Source organism: Nanorana parkeri, unplaced genomic scaffold (genome assembly GCF_000935625.1).
Source record: "Nanorana parkeri isolate BGI_ZX_2015 unplaced genomic scaffold, ASM93562v1 scaffold690, whole genome shotgun sequence".
Classification (NCBI taxonomy): Eukaryota; Metazoa; Chordata; class Amphibia; order Anura; family Dicroglossidae; genus Nanorana; species Nanorana parkeri.
The window spans coordinates 538,340-554,578 of NW_017306958.1; the positions used below are offsets into that span (position 1 = coordinate 538,340).

A 16,239-nucleotide genomic window follows, 5' to 3' on the forward strand; every position below is an offset into this window, starting at 1 on the left:
CCCCCCCCTTGGGAAAGAGCAAAGTCTTTTAACCCTTTTGTAACTAAAGGTCATTGAAACCTAGATACCTAGAACAAATTTAGCAGTGTCTATACAGGAGCCCAACATTAACTGACTATTCAGGTCATGTAAGACTTTTATTTGGTTATGTTTTAATAAATATCCTGCTCTGGTTTCTTCTAGGCTGACAACTGCACAAATTTTGTTTTTAAATTAAATGTAGCTTTTTTTTTAAAATATACTTTATTTTAAATATTGTAAATATATCTAGCAATTACACTATTAAACAAAATGCACATTGCCATGTTCAGGTTTCAGTGACATCTGCAGGTTATGGGTTTATTTTATGAATAGGCCTCCAACCCAGATGGGTTATCTCACAGATTAGTTTCAAATCAGGACCATCTGAAGCAGTCATTTGACAGTGGGGTTTCAGAACTAGGAAGGCGCACAGTAGCGTGTTTCTATATCTTATAACATTAACATTCTCATGGCCGGGGGCATCATGCCTGGATAATATTAACCAGGTTGTAGGACACTATCTGGTTATAGCACTAGTATTCTTTGCACAACTGTACATTCTTTTATAGTGATCAAAGCAAACAGTCATCAGTCTGTGACTACACTGTACACTTGTAGTTTTGGAAATGGTATATCACTGAAACGTATGCTGTTTAAATAGACCTGTGTTTAGCCAAAACTGTGAATTTCTGTTGTACTGGATTGTTCAGTTAAAAAAAAAAAATCAGTCGCTTCACATCTGCATGACCATAGTAAGAGATCCCATGTGGTGAGCAGGCTTCTCTAGTGCGTAGCATATTCCAGGGAGAGTACTTTATATGCACAGAATCTCCACAGCAGAGAATTCCATATGGCCATTTTGTTCCTGTTTTAGAATGCCTGTGAAAACCATGTGCCTGGTAGTGTGCTTCTTGTGTTTAGCATGTCTTTTGCAGAAACTTCATGGCAATGTTCTCCATGCACTTGGCGTGTTCCTGGCATGGTGCCCACTGTGCTCATCACATTGTTGGCAGATTGCTTAATGTGGTTTATATGTCCTTGATAGAATATCGTTTGTGCACAGTATGACTCAAGATCTGTCTTTAAACTGTTTTTAGTGCTGGGCAAGTTCCACCTCCCCAAAATATATTGGCGTAGGTCTGGAGCATGCGCTGTACAGACAATGTAAAATAAGCCCCATGTTAAATGTTGGAACCACACTCATACTTTATAATATATAAATAACGATCATATGTTGTAAGTGAAAACATGTTGTGTGTGTGTGTGCCCCAGAAGCTCTTGACTTAAGCAGCCGCCCTCTTGGGTGAACCTTTAGCACTGTGATCAGCCCTCTAGAGAGAAATTACATATTTGCTGTCAACTTCCTGCAGGAGTTGGGTCCCCAGTGAGGACTAGGGACAAGCAATGTTGCCCAGATTAATCAAATCCTGTTTGAAATTTGTCGAATCCCATTGTAGTCTATGTAGGGAGGGCAGATCCTGTTTGGCTAGTAAGCAAAAATGTCAAAAAAAGGCATTGAAAGCTTGACTGTGCCATGGGGGACATTTATTTTTTCCCAAACATTTAAAAAAAAAAAAAAAATACTGTACAACAGAGGGGTTCTTTCGTGGTTCTGAAGGCAACATGTGCCTGGTAGTGTGCTTCTTGTGTTTAGCATGTCTCTTGCAGAAACTTCATGGCATAGGGCTATGGGCATAGATGAGGTGGTGTGTACGTGGATAGAGAACTGGCTACGGGAACGTGTCCAGAATACACTATTCTTTAAAATAACATGCTTGTGGGATGCATTAATGCTGACGATTCTGTCCTTGCTGGCACTTCCTTTCCCACGGTATCTGCATGTGGGTGCATGCCGTCCATAGACTTACCTTTTGTGTCTTTCCTCGTCTCCCGGGCCGAAAATCTGAACTGCGCATACGCCCGCCCAAAGATGTTTTGCGGCCACCCAAGAATTTTCAGATTTTTGGACGGCAGCGCGTGGAAGACACAGGTAAGGTTTAAACCGCTTTTAAAGAGAAATGGCAAAAATGTGCTAGGGACAAAAAGTACATGTAGGTGTTTTACTATATGAATTAAGAGACTGCAAATTATACAGCAGTGTAAAATTGGCCACAAGCAAGACTATATGAAAATAGTTGGGCTCAAATATACTAGAGACAAAGAGCACAGGCTGGGGCTTTACTACAAGAATTAAAGTGTATCCAAACCCAAAATCAAAAATGTAAGTTATTGCAGCTTATCAGTCCTTGGATGTGGTGGCTGCATTGGTTTTAACATTTTTAGGCTTTTTTCCTTTTATTTTCACCTGGTACTACTACTACCAGTAACCCATTTCACGTCTCAGGATAGATACACACTCTCCTCCACTGTATTTCTGGAGAAGCATCATAGTTTGCCTTGTAAAGCTACACTGTCAACCAGTGGAGAAGGTAGTGTTAAATGGAGTGGAAGATTTAGATGGACTTTACACAAGTGACTAACAAAGCCTAATTTCAGCAAACACTTTCTTCAGCAATTTTTTTTTTCTTTTTGTTATGATGTTTTAAATTAAATGCTGACCATTGTAAGCGCCTCCTGTCAATGTTCAATTTATTTGTCTTAACTCTCTACCTGCCTTTTTGCTGGACAGCTTGGCATCATACGTAATTTTTGTCATGATGCAATTTTTTCCCCCACTAAGATACAACAGTGTAAATCTGGCCAGCACCAGGACAATTTAAATCAGAGATAATAGCCCTAACCACTGTATGTCTAACTTTTGTTTTAATATGGGGAGGGGGGTGTTGAATGTGTATCAATTCGGGTGATTTAGGTGCACATTGTTTTTGCACTTATTGTTTTTTTCCCTTTTGAAACTATTCAGTGACCTGCTTCAAACAAAAGGCAGTTTTTTTGTGTTTTTGAGAGAGGCCTTGTAAAAAAAGGTGTGCTATGGGCATGACAGCAGCTAAAAGTGACTGCTGACCTCAAAACGATTAAAAGATAAAAACCCCTAATATCAAGAACAAAAAAGTCGGGGTCAATTAGGAAATCACTTTTGGTTCTAGGTCTCCCTATGCATTTGGTAAGCTTTCCCTATTCTTTCCCTACAGCAGCTTCCAATACACTGCTTTTAGTTCAAAGGCCAAGCAGCGCATTAAGGTTTAAAAAATGTCTCCCAGGTGAATCTGCACATAAATTCGCTAGGACTGTGACTCTTGAACCCACAGGATTCGACTCAAACCCATAGCAGCGGCAAATCTGAGCCCCATTCTTTGTGAAGATAATACTTGCATTTCTGAAAGTCACTAAATTCTTAACTACTAATGGGGATCAGTGCAAGGATAGAAGTGTCAGTATATTTTATGGCATTTAACATGTTTTGTCTTTTTTTGCATTATACACTTGGACATGGTCTGTATGTGTTAGTACAATTTACTTCTGCATTGTAGATTATATGTTCATGGGTCATGTTTCCATTTTATTTTCCAGCTGTTCCCTTTGCCTGTGAATAATGGAAAGAGCAGACCAACAACACTTGCCAGCACTCAGTTTGGTGGATCAGGTAAATAATATACATATTTTACAAATATCAGTATTCAAGTTTGGATGAAGTGGAAAATCAAGATGTATCAAAGAAATGCACATAAATTTAGAACAAGTATGAAAATGTTATCAATTAATTTAAACATTCATTATGAGCATCAGGTATATCCATCAAACTTCATGGAAAAGGACTCAAACCCCCCCCCACCCCCTTCCCCTCTTTAGGGCTAACTTACAAAGATCAAAAAAAAAGTGTTCTGCAGAGATTTTTTAAATTTAAAGGGACTTCGATTTTAAAGGTGGACATTGCATTGTACGGCAAGGTCTACTTTAACCCTGTGCAAGCATTGCTACCACCAGACAAAAAACCTGGAGCTCTCAGAGCAACACAATAGCAGGAAAGCATGGGTTAGGCTAGTATGAGTGGGTAGGGTTTTTTTTTTTGTTGCACTTGACAGAGCAGTTTCAATCATTACCCCATCATTATAAAAAGATCCAGTAACTTTGTCTTTGAGGAGAACAACATGTGCATCCACAGTTCTTGCACCAGTTGGAGATTTGCACTGCAACACTTTCAGATCCCTTGCCCACATTGGTCACTTAGTACTGCCAGACCTTTTTTTCTTTTTTTTTCTTCTTTATATCATCTGGGTCTGGATCCCCACCACAAATTGTCTCCTTGGCAATGTGCACAGCACTCTTTCTGCACCCATCCTCCTCCTCAGTGTTTCCACTAGCTCTTCTATTTTTTTTTTTTCTTTCACAGCTTTTCCTACACTTTCTGTAGTGCATTTCCTGGCAGTTCTACACCCACTCTCTGAAGTACAGGTGCCCATGGTAAAGCTAATGTCTCTGGCAGGTGGACACTACATTCACTGGTACTTTTCCTTCTTTTGTCCATACTACACTGTGCTTTGAACATTGTACATATTGTCCCCTTGGTGCCATAGTAGAAATAAACTCCCAAGCAGATATTAAATGACACCTGACCCTTCATAAATATGCCAAAGTCCTTTAATGTGCTAAGCCTTCTCTCTGTATGCCCCACCTTTCACCAGACGTGTTATGGTTGGTGCAAACAGATGCACCATGATTTCACACATGAGGAAAAAAGTATAAACTGCCATTCCTACCTCAGGAAAAAGAAATGACCCTTTACGCATGACCCTTCACCCATATCCGTGATCAGCTTCACGATGTAGAAGCCAGTGGATGAATGGGCTAGGCATTCCATGCTCTCTGAAGGTTCAGATGTGAAGATTCCTTAGGTGGTTGTAGCTTTAAGAGTGAAAATGAGTGTCAGGAAAGGTAGGTATAAAAATTGCCTATTCTATGGGTAGTAAATTAACCAGATTTCAAATTATTGCAGTAAAATGCCAAACGAATTTTTCGGTTGTTATAAGATGCTGCACTTTGCACACAATCTTTGTTCTTGGCATTAATAAATTACATAGGCCTGTGTATTTTTTAAAGACTGTCACTTTGAAAAATGGGCTAAAAAACATTCCCTGCAATAGATGAATGTTGCTCTATAAGTTAGCCAGTAATATTTCCATGCCATACTATTAAAGCCGCCATAATCAAGGTTTGCGTTGCCAGCTTCTCAGGCTAAGCAAAAAAACAACAAATCCTGAACACACACCCCCTCTGTTTCTGGACTGGTTCTAGGCAGTTTTGTTTCCTCCTTTTTGAGCTTCAGAAAAGTTCTGGCAAATATATTGTGAGCCGTCACATCCTGTACCCTGACCTATGCGGCAACTATGTGACCCACCAAGTCAAAGGTTACCTGCCCACCTGCTGCATTTCCTTAAAGGGTTTCTAAACCCTCTCTGCTTTTTTTTTGCATATATCTACTGCTATTAAGCAGTAGATATATGCAAAAAGTTGTTGTTGTTTTTTTGTTTTTTTAAAAAACGCTTTAACAGTGGTTTAAACTTACCTGTGTGTTCCCTGCGCGTTCCCGTCTGAAAATGTGAAAATTCTTGGGCGGCCGCAAAGGATCTTGGGGCATGCGCAGTTCACATTTTCGGCCGGGACGCAAGGTAAGTGTTTGGACGCGTGCACTTGCATGCAGACACCGTGGGACAGGAAGTGCCAGCAAGCCCAGAGGAGTCGGCACTGGATCGGACACCCGCCGCAGCGCTGGAGAGAAGGCTGAAAACATCAGGAAAGAAGATGATCGGATTAAGAGACATAATTTAAGGTAAGTGCTTTAATTAACGTTGGGGTGAGGGAAAAAAATTTTTGCCTTTTTAATGTCACTTTAAGTGTAGACTAGATGTTGGGGAGAGAGAATTGACAAAGCTGTAGGATGTAAGTATTCTGCATTGCTTGGGAAAGAGATGGCAGGAAAATGGCATTGCATATTCCGGTTTAGGAGGACTCTGTGCAGTACTGGAGGGATGTATATTGAAGTGGAAGTGTGGGCATAAAAGACCATCATCGTATGCCTTTTTTTTTTTTTTAAAGTCCTACCTGTAACATAGTTTTGTTAACTTTTGATCCTGCCAGTAGATATTTTTATTTTTTCCACCTCCTGTAACAGACCAAGCTGTCCAGCAAAAATTACAGTTATAGTGCTTGAAATCATATAACACTTCCAGAAGAGCTTACAATGGTCGGCTTTATTTCATATGGCTTAAACCTGTTTTTTCCCCAAAGGAAAGGGGAAAAACACGTTGCTGTAACTACCTAAAAATGCCAGCTGTATTTTAGTCTTTAAAAAAAAAAAAATTAGTAGTCCACTAAACCTTTATTTGTTGCTCCTGTCCCCCAGGCAACAAAGTGCATTTAGCACTTTGTCCTATCTTTGTAGGTGTTGTTCCCGAGATATGTGGCCTACATTTTCTAACATTTCAATAGTGGTTTATAGTGAGGCTAATAAAAAAAGTATTTAGACATGAATAAATTGTATTTTTTTTTTTTTTTAACGATCATAAGAGTTCTTTAAAGTCCATTTAAAATTACTTTTCTAAGACTATGCTGTCCACAGGGTGACCGCGCTACTTTGTGATTTTCACTGTGCACCAAAGAGCATTGTCACCCTGTTAAAGTGGACCTTTACCCCCATTGACTAAAAATCACATCAACATACAGCTCTGCATGCCAATATGAAATTACCTTGCATTCATTAGTCAAACAAACACATTTTTTTTTTTACTTAAAATTTTTTCTCCACTTCCTGGTCCACTTTGGCACAATTGATGTAATGTGCCCAAGCATTGCATCCTGGGAAGGTTACATCAGCAGAGGGATGCTGGGAAATCTGATCTGTAATCTCATGAGATCTCAGGGAAAGGCCTTTTCCTCCCCTAAGGCCCCGTTTACATTGAGCGGTTTATCGCGCGGATTTACACTGCAAAATCGTGCATATTTCCACGCGATATCACTCTGTGTACTAAGTCCAATGCATGTCAATGGAGCTGTTCCCATTTACAACTCCATGTCGCCTGTAGCTCGTCGCTGTCGCAGGACCCTTTTTTGGCGTGGCTGCCGCACGATTGTACTCAGCCCAATATGAAAATGTGCGCGATATCGCGCAAGAAAAACGCGCAATTTGCAATATGGCAAGTGTGAATGGGCTGTAAGATGATGTACATAGTCATATGTCCTAGTCACATGTGCCAGGGTTCCAGGAAGTAAAGGGATCTAGTAACCTGCCCTTAGTTAAAATGGCCACTTTAAGAAGAATGGAGAAGAAAAGAAATAAAAAGCCATTCATTTATGGCGCCCCGCCAATGGGAGCTTGCCGTCCGTCTGTTTTATTTACAATGGGCGGATGGCAAGAAGTTAATGAGGAAATTTACCCAGATCTTCAAAACAGCTTTTAAAAATGTTGAGTAATGACAATCTACAAACATATCTAGGTAATTGCTGACTTTTTATTCTTTGCATACCTTTATTTTTTTCTGCTTGCGCACGCCCAGGTGTAAAAAAACCTGTCAATTTCAAACAGCTGTTACACATTGCTTGTATGGACTTGATGGACTAATGTCTTCAACCTCAAATACTATGTTACATAGTTACATAGTATTTGAGGTTGAATAAAGACATTAGTCCATCAAGTCACCCCCTGCAGTATAGCCACCCTCGCCTTTAATACCGGGCTCCGCTGCCCCCCTCTGCGGCCCAGGACCGGCTCGGGTGGGTGTCAAGAGGAAGATGGGAGAGAGATCAGCATCTTCCTCGCTGATTTCCTTCCGACGTCTGAATTCCACATTCAGCTGTCATTTCTCCTAGCTGCTATAGCTAGAGAAGAAGCTGGTGAAGCAGATCGCTGCTTCATCAGCTTCTTTGCGGGTCCCCAGGTGACATTAGGGGTCTTTAGAGACCCCTAATGTCTCCATAAAGGGCGGGATAGTGTGCCTGTGCTATCACATCGGGGGATTGTTAGCCCCCTATGTGATGGCAATAAGTTTAAATGTTAACAAAAAATAAAAGTGAAAAAAAGTCCCCCCACCTGCATGTATACGCACATATATACGTAAATACGCATTGCGCAAAAATGGCAATTGCGCTACACGGTGCATATTGCCGCGAACGTCTGAGTGAGCAATTTTAGGGCCATCAATCACGGATAACACTAAACTGATGAGCGGTTAAAGCTTTTAAAGTGTCACCAATTTTGGGTATTTTTTTTTTTATATTTACCAAAAAATTGGGTACAAAGTGTTTCATAATTTAATATAGGGTTTTTTTTGTTTTGTATTTTCGGTCATCTTTCCTTCATATAGTAAAAAATATAAACCCCAGTTGTGATTAAATACCACCAAAAGAAAGCACTATCTGTCCCAAAAAAATGGTAAGAGCTCTACCTGACAGTAGAGCTATAGTCTCTGCTTGACTGGGAGAGTGAACTCAAATGCTGGGGAGGAGGAGGGCAGTTGTTATTTTATAGTGACCGTAAACTCGAGTTAAATTTTAAAAATGCATTCAAGTTCCTTAACCATTAACAAAAAATGTATCACTTGGCTGTAGATCTTAAAATAATCTCTGAATTTGTGCTGACGCTGTCCTTTCTGGAGGGTGGTTCCTAGTGTTCCCATGGTCCTTGTGTGTGTTGTAAAGTAGCCACGGCTCCAAGCTCGCTCCTGTGAGGCACTATTATCTCATGTTTAATTTACCAATTTGTATTGAGATTGTAGTCTGTCGTGGGAGCGAGCTTGGAGCGGTGGCTACTTTACAACACACAAGTAGCCACCCTCCAGAAGGAAGGAGATGGTCAGTATTCATTCAGAGATGATTTGAGGATCTACAGCTGAGTGATGCACAAAGAAGGTGCTTGAATGCATTTTTAAGATTAACTCCGGAGTTTTGTGTCACTTTAAGTTACTACCACTGACAACATTGAAGGAGTGATTATTGCAGCCCCTTACACCATTGATGGGGGTTACTGTTGCCTTTCGAGGCATGAAAATGTTTTTAACTATGCTGGAGTTGGCCCCTCTACACTCCTGCACTTGATAAATTCAGATTCTGTGCTTAAGGTTGCAACTGTACTTACAGTTGCTGCCGTCTGCCCTCTCATTTCATTCTAATTCTGTTCCCACCCCCAGCATGCATGACATTTATTTTCATGAATATTACTGAAAATAATTTTGATGTATGGTGGGTGGGTTTAAATACATGTGCCTCGGTTGCCAGATATGCCTAGGTTCCCCTACATTTTCAAACTGTATTTTGTTAATTCGATGTGTCATGTGCCAGAGCCCTGGCTGAAGTCATGGCTTGCATAATTATTGCACCTTGGTTAGGAGCCTTCCAAAACCTATCTGAGACATATTTTTAGTTTTATTTCTTTGTGTTTATTTTACAAAAAGAAAGAGGGAATCCTTTAAGGCTAGGTTCACACCTGCACAACACCCGGGACGCACTATTTTCCCGCGGTGAGGTGTCGCCTTGGTGTGAACCTAGCCTTAAGGTGCCCATACACTGTACGATTCTCGTACGAGAATCGCGGGAAATCCCGCCATCGTACGAGAATCGTACAGTGTATGGAAGGCGTGCGACCGTTTCTACTGTACGGTCGCACGTCTTTTGTCGAACCAGCATGCTCAAAAACCCGCCGAGAATCGTACGATTGTTGGCGGGTTTCTAGCCTGCTCGTTCGATAGCTGTGGAACGGGCCGGTGTGCGCACGCGCACACTGCCCGTTCTGCATTGCGGTCATCGGAAGCCCGCCCCTCCGCGGGGCGGGCTTTCGATGATCGCAAGTACGATCTGCCCGTCCAAGGTGGGCAGATCGTACAAGCTTTCAATAAGCATACGACCATCGCAAGACAAAAGTCTTGCGATGGTCGTAAGGTGTATGGGCACCTTTAGATGGGGACTTTGTATCACTGCATATGTAAGGAGGATGGGTTTTCTTTCCAGTCTTTGCTGTCAGTGCAATTAATGTTGCAATCAGTGATGTCTGCTTACTGTTGTAAGCAGTGATGTCTGTTGCAATCCATAATTTGTTTCCCAACTTGATGGGAAATCTATGGAATCCCAATATCCTGTTCTGTGGAGAAAAGGGAATGAGTCTGTTAATGTGGGTACAGTGCTTGTGCATTGTAGAGCCTCTTTGTGATTTGGCAGTGCTGTCACAGACAGGCATCTGTCTCACCGCCTGTCATTCTCAGAGAGGATTCTGATTACCTGCCCATCTATGGCTAGCCTTACTATACAGTTATATGCAGTACAAGCAAGCCCTTTTGCATTTGTGTTTCTTTCAATGTATTTGTATGCGTCTATCTGGCATTCTCTCTATCTCTATTTCTTTTCCTTCTCTCCCCTTTACTCCCTCATATCATAAAACACAATTCATCAAGGGAATTTAATAAATATTCATGACCTGCAGACATTTAATATGCATAATTATGTAAATTATATAACAGTTAAGCAACCAGATCTCTAGAGTGGCAGAAAAAAGGCGGCAGTATTGCTAGCACAATAGAACCAATAATTAGAAGGTATCATTTTGGCTCTATTTAGTTGCTTATTCAAGCAGTATAAATGGTAATATTGTGTATGTCTGTGTACAAATATATGGTGTGTTGTCTAAGCATGGAAAGCGATGAGCTGTGGAAAAGCTGTATTGAATGTTTTTCATTTAAAATCCATACAATATCAGTTTGTAAACATTTGCAGGGGAATTTATCAAAACTGGAGTAGACAGAATCTGGAGCAGTTGCCCATGGCAACCAATCTGCATTCACCTTTCATTTTCAAACCATAACTGAGCAAACTGGAGAGAAGCTGATTGGTTGCCATAAGCAACTGCTTCAGATTCTTCTGCTCCAGTTTGATCAATTCCCCCCAGAGTATGTAGATGGACTTTTGAGTGCTACTGAAGTGTAGACCATTGTATTGGTGTGCATGTAGATATATATGTACATTGTGTGATTTTTTTTTTTGTTTTTTTTTTTTTAATGTTATTTATTCCAAGGTATGGATGAAAGATCAGGAGCCTGGGGAACTGGAGATCACAATGGATCCTCTTTTGATCAAGGAAGAGTAAGTTACGAAAAAGTTAAACTGTGATGGCAGACCAGAAATATTAGTCATTCTGCTTGGCCATGTATCTGATCTAAACACCCCTGCCAGCAAACCACTCTTGATAATACCAAGTTTAGGGACATGAACCTGCTAAATGGACAGTTGTAGAAGCCGCATACACTTGTGAACATGCCTACAGGAAAGGAGAGAACAACGACTTCATAAGTTCTAGACTGACAGCAATGTACAAAGGTTATAATAAACCCTAAATGGCTTTGTATTAAGCCCCCTCTCTCAGGATGAGTACTGCTGTGCAGGGATTTACGGGAGGCTGATATCAAGTACTTTTGCTATTTGTATGTAAAATAAATTTAATTTGCTTTTTATAAGAAAATGTTGAATGCAGCTTTAATATTTTAGTAAATCATTTTTTCACCCTTTTTCTTGCTCTTATTTCAGGGTTATGGTGATTCCACCCATTATGGTGAACCCAGAGATCTTCCACCTCACGAAGGCAGTTTGTCATCTACTCCTTTCCTAACAACTGGACTTGTAGGTGAGACACAAATTGACTGTACCGTCAAAGACGCAGTTGGATCGTGGCCTTGTGCACCAGAGATCTTCAGATGTGCTAAATATGTGATTAAAAATCTGCTCCAGTCTTGATTAGCCACATGTTCAACAGATTTACTAGTACAAGCTGGTTGTCATAGATTTACTAGTACAAGCTGGTTGTCATACATTTATCGATCTTTACATATAGAAAACTTTGTATTTCTACAATCAAGCCCTTTTCAATAGTACAATGTGACTGGAGCTTTAATTAAACCCCAATTCAAGCATCTGTGGCTAAACAAGAATTGGTGGCACTGTTCCCAGCCCTTGCCCATTGTGCAGCACACTATTTTGCAGGTTATTTAAAGTGGAACTTCAGGTACACCCACACTAAAGGATGTTTTAACTGCGGTTACACTGGAACCTGCACATCTGTTTTACTTTAGGAGACTGTTATTCCTTTTTTCGACTGTACATTGCAACACACGCAGGGGGGGAAAAACGGTTTGCATAAATTGTTAATGTAACATTAACATAAGATTAATATTGAGTTGTTAAAGGTACACATTAGCACAACAGCTACTTTTTCTGATTGCCCAAAAATTTTAATGACATTGCATTCACATACTTGAGAGCACTTAGTAGCGATTAATTTTGGGAGGGAACATTTTTTTTTTATTCTTGGGTATGCGTGAACCTCTGCCGGGATACTTGGGAGCTTCTGATTTCCCAGTGCCATTTCAAAACTGCACTAGGGACTATAGTTGTCTTGCGGCGGGCAAGAGCTTGTTGGATGAGTTGCAAGACTTTTTCTGGCTTAAAGGTAATTCTCACATTTGACTGTAAAAATGGAAGTGCACTTTAACCCTTTCGCGGCCACCGCCATAAGGCTTGGAGCGGAACAAAAGTATTCCCGGCTGGCCAGCTCAGTATGCCTTACGTCGGTGGCATTTACAGTTCTGCTATAAGCTCATGGTCAGTGACGCTTCAGCGACCATGAGCTTATAGCAGAACTGTTCCCCAGACTGTCCCCTTCAAATTAATAGCTGTCATCAGCAGCTCACAAGCCGCTGATGACCGCTATTAGCCGAAATATCGGTCGCCCCCCCCCCCCTGCTGCGTCATCCCTGCCTAGAGCCGCTCCAAGCAGGGATCCGAGACTATATGGATCCTCGCTGCTGTCCCCCGCTTGTAGGGTCTGTGGCAGCGGGGATCCGAAGTAAAATCACCAGCGGTGGGGTGGGGGGAGCGAGCGGCGGCTGGCCGCAATTCAGGATGGCCGAGCGGCATAGTGATCGGAGCCGCTGTCATCCTGTCAGTTTTTGGATGACAACGGCTCTGTATCGTGGCCGAGCGGGGGATCGTTAAATATAATTGATATCTAACGATCCCTCTGTGCAGAGCAAACACCGGAGTGATCGTCTGATCACTCAGGTGTTTGTAAATAGCTGGGGACACATAGTACTATGTGTCCCCAGTTATGAATGAACAGGCTGTGATTTACATCACTTCCTGTTCAATCAAGAATTTATAAATGGGGGGTAGCACTCACTATAGAGGCTCCTCCCCATTCATAAAGAGGTGATAGTACAAATATTTTACTATCAGTTTCTGAATGAATGGGAAGCCTCTGTACTGAGTGCTTCCCATTCATTGAGTGCTGGGGCTGCATAAAAAGGCTGAGTATTGCCTACTTGTGTGGAGATTCCTAGTTTTTAATTGATTAAGGCAAAAGAGAAGAGGAATGGTCATGGCCTTCTTCTTTGTGGGCCATGATTGTCTCCGAAATTATACCTGCATCCTGGATTGCTTAGAGGTCATCTGGACGCCCCTCCTCTTGATTCTTGGCTGCCACTGAGACAGATGGTTGTTTAATGCCCAATGTTGGTGGTGAAGGTAATGTACCTCAGTGCTCCGCTTAGATTTAAGCGGAGTACTGAGATACACCACGCCAAGTATTCTCTATGCTGATATGCTGAAACTCTACATTATAGGATGGAAGAAGTGTTCTCCATATATTGGATTCTGGACACTTCTGACCACTGGCGTGGTGTTTTGTGCCCTATTCATATTGAATAACTAAATTTTAGTGTTTTGTTTTTATGGATGATTTTTCACACTGTATGAAATACAATGTGTATATTTTTATATGTTCATGTTAATTATCTGTTATACACCTGGAAAGTCCATGAATGTTGCTCAGGCATTAAAAAAAAAAAAAAAAAAATTCTGCCACAAAATGTAATCCATGTTTTTAACCACAATAAAGGCAAATATTAAAATAAGTAAAATAATATCTGTTTTTGGTACCTCTTCCCCTATTCTCTATACTGCATTCTGCAGCCGTCCATTTACACTATGTTCCCTGACATCTCACCCCTTTTGTCCTCACTACTGTGTAATTTTCTCTGACCAAACCTACAGCCATTCCCTTTTTATTTATTTTTTTTCTTTTCTGGCAGTTCTCCACATCACCATCTGCACTGCATTTTCTGGGAGCTCTGCCTTCACGGCCTACAATCATTTTCTCTGGCAGGTTTTCCAACACTGTCCACATTACATCCTGGTCATATCTGCACCCTGTTCACACTGCATTCTGCCACAATATCTCTTTACAATACTGCCTGCTGCATTTGGCACTACTCTCTAATCACCTATGCTTTCTAAGGTACCTGGTGGCTGCTGCCTCGTCACCGCTCCTGTGTTTGTTTGTTTCTTTGGCATTCTGTGTTTTCCATTCTCCCATGCTACACTTTTCTATGGCATGTTGTCTGAGTATTTTTCCCACTGTCTCCTGGTGTCTATAGTGGTGAAAACTCTCAAGCAGATATTTAAATCCCACCTGGCATTTTATAAATATGTATAATTTATCATTTCTTCATGTTCTAAGCCCTGGCCATCTCTGTAAACACCACTCCTATCATCAGACATGTTCCATGGCTGCTGCAAACAAATGCAGCATAAATTCATATTTTGTTAGAAATGACTGTTCATATGTGAAACCTCACTCCTGCCCGCTAGCAGCTCCCTCTCTATTCACTTACAAGATGCAGGAGAGCTGTTCTTTGATTGGTATCTATGGAATATTGTCAACTGCTGGACAGTTTGTTTTTTTTTGTTTTTTTTTTCCCTTGTCCACAATAGACTCCTGCACTACCTCCTCCCCACCAGGTACAATCATCTTCCCCTTTATTTGCCCAACCATGTTCAGCCCTACATTGTCTATTCAATGATGATCTGCTTTCTCTCTCCCGGATACTCCTGTCTTTGCAGCCTCTCTCAATATTCCATGGTCAGCCCGTTCACCTCTCTACCCTCCAACCCTACTGCTTTCTCCTGCCATAAACAGCTTGCACTCTGCCTCCTCTATGCCCCCCTCCTCCACCAGCCATTGCTGTTTTTTTTTTGTTTTTTTTGTTTTTTTTTTCCCTTTTCTCTCCCTCCTATATTTCTGTATATGGTCAACCACCATTCTGCATCCTCTTTCTTTCATTATGATGCATGATGAACCCCTGCTCTGCTTCCTAAACTCCTCTCCACTAGACAGATCTGCTTACAATCTGTCTCCTCCCAAGATAAATTTAGTGAGATGCACAAAATAATGTGTCCTGGTAAAATATTGTCTAATTGAGCAGTAATGCATACCAGTGCCTTGAATCCCCAGATGCCCCTGACCATTTAGTCTCAATAAACCCATTCAGGAATGGACACACATTTGCTATTAAATAGGCAAAACACTGCATATACAATACAATTTAGTTACATCTGTATTCCTGTTTTTTATTTAGGGAAGAATGAGCGACCATCTTACTCAGCATTTGGAAGAGATAAATAATTCCAGTGCTCTCTCACCCACCACTGGAAAAGGAAGCTCACAATTTTACTCTTACACAAACAATTCACGGCGGCGTCCAGGAGATGGTGATCTTGGTAAGAGAATGTTTGTTTTCTGATGGCGTTGACCATAATTGAGCCTATACAAGAATCTAAATATTAGAATTATTGTAAAGCCTTGCTTACTGATGTTTTATTTGCATTCTTAACCCACTTCCTGTCAATGACGTGGCATTTAAAGGGTTAAAACAAGCTCACAGAAGCTATGGCAGCTGTGTTTTTTAAATTATATCAGTAGGCTCTGTGCTTTTATAGTATAAGTGATCTGGGCCCCTGCAAGCCTCCTGATCACTGCTCTATGCAGGTCATTCTGGGGTGCTTCTTTTTTCTCTTAGGGCCCTGGGACCAAGAAGAACAGTTTCAGGATAGTGAATGGTATACATGGAGTATCATAGCGATCACATACCAAATGTCTCCATTGTACAGTGAAACCGGAAGCACTCTGCTCTGAACACCGGTTTTGCAGATGGCATCTGCTTAGATGGCAACTGATCTGGGACTTTCTGTACTCGATCAGCTCGGGATGAATGCAGGGAAATATTAGGGGTCGTATAGACCCTTGATGTCTTCATGTAAAGTAGCAGTCACTGCACATTACTAACACATATGGGGCTTATTGGCTTCAGCTCATGCCAAAGTTAGAGGAATAATTCTGAAGCCATTATATATGGTGAACTCTAAACTGATGCGCTGTATTTACCTACAGTCAATATTTGGCATTGTAGTTTGATGCTATTTCAGGGGCGCACACAATTTTCAGCAACT

At 41.2% G+C, this 16,239-nt stretch overlaps 1 protein-coding gene across 1 annotated transcript in view; it reads left to right on the top strand.

Moving 5' to 3' along the window:
• Positions 1-16,239, top strand: part of TCF3 (transcription factor 3) — a 94,383-nt gene that overhangs the window by 42,790 nt on the left and 35,354 nt on the right. The window contains 5 exon segments of the mRNA XM_018563735.1: positions 3,493-3,565; positions 10,976-11,043; positions 11,485-11,581; positions 15,369-15,407; positions 15,409-15,510. Of these exon segments, the coding sequence (XP_018419237.1) occupies positions 3,493-3,565; positions 10,976-11,043; positions 11,485-11,581; positions 15,369-15,407; positions 15,409-15,510 (379 nt within the window).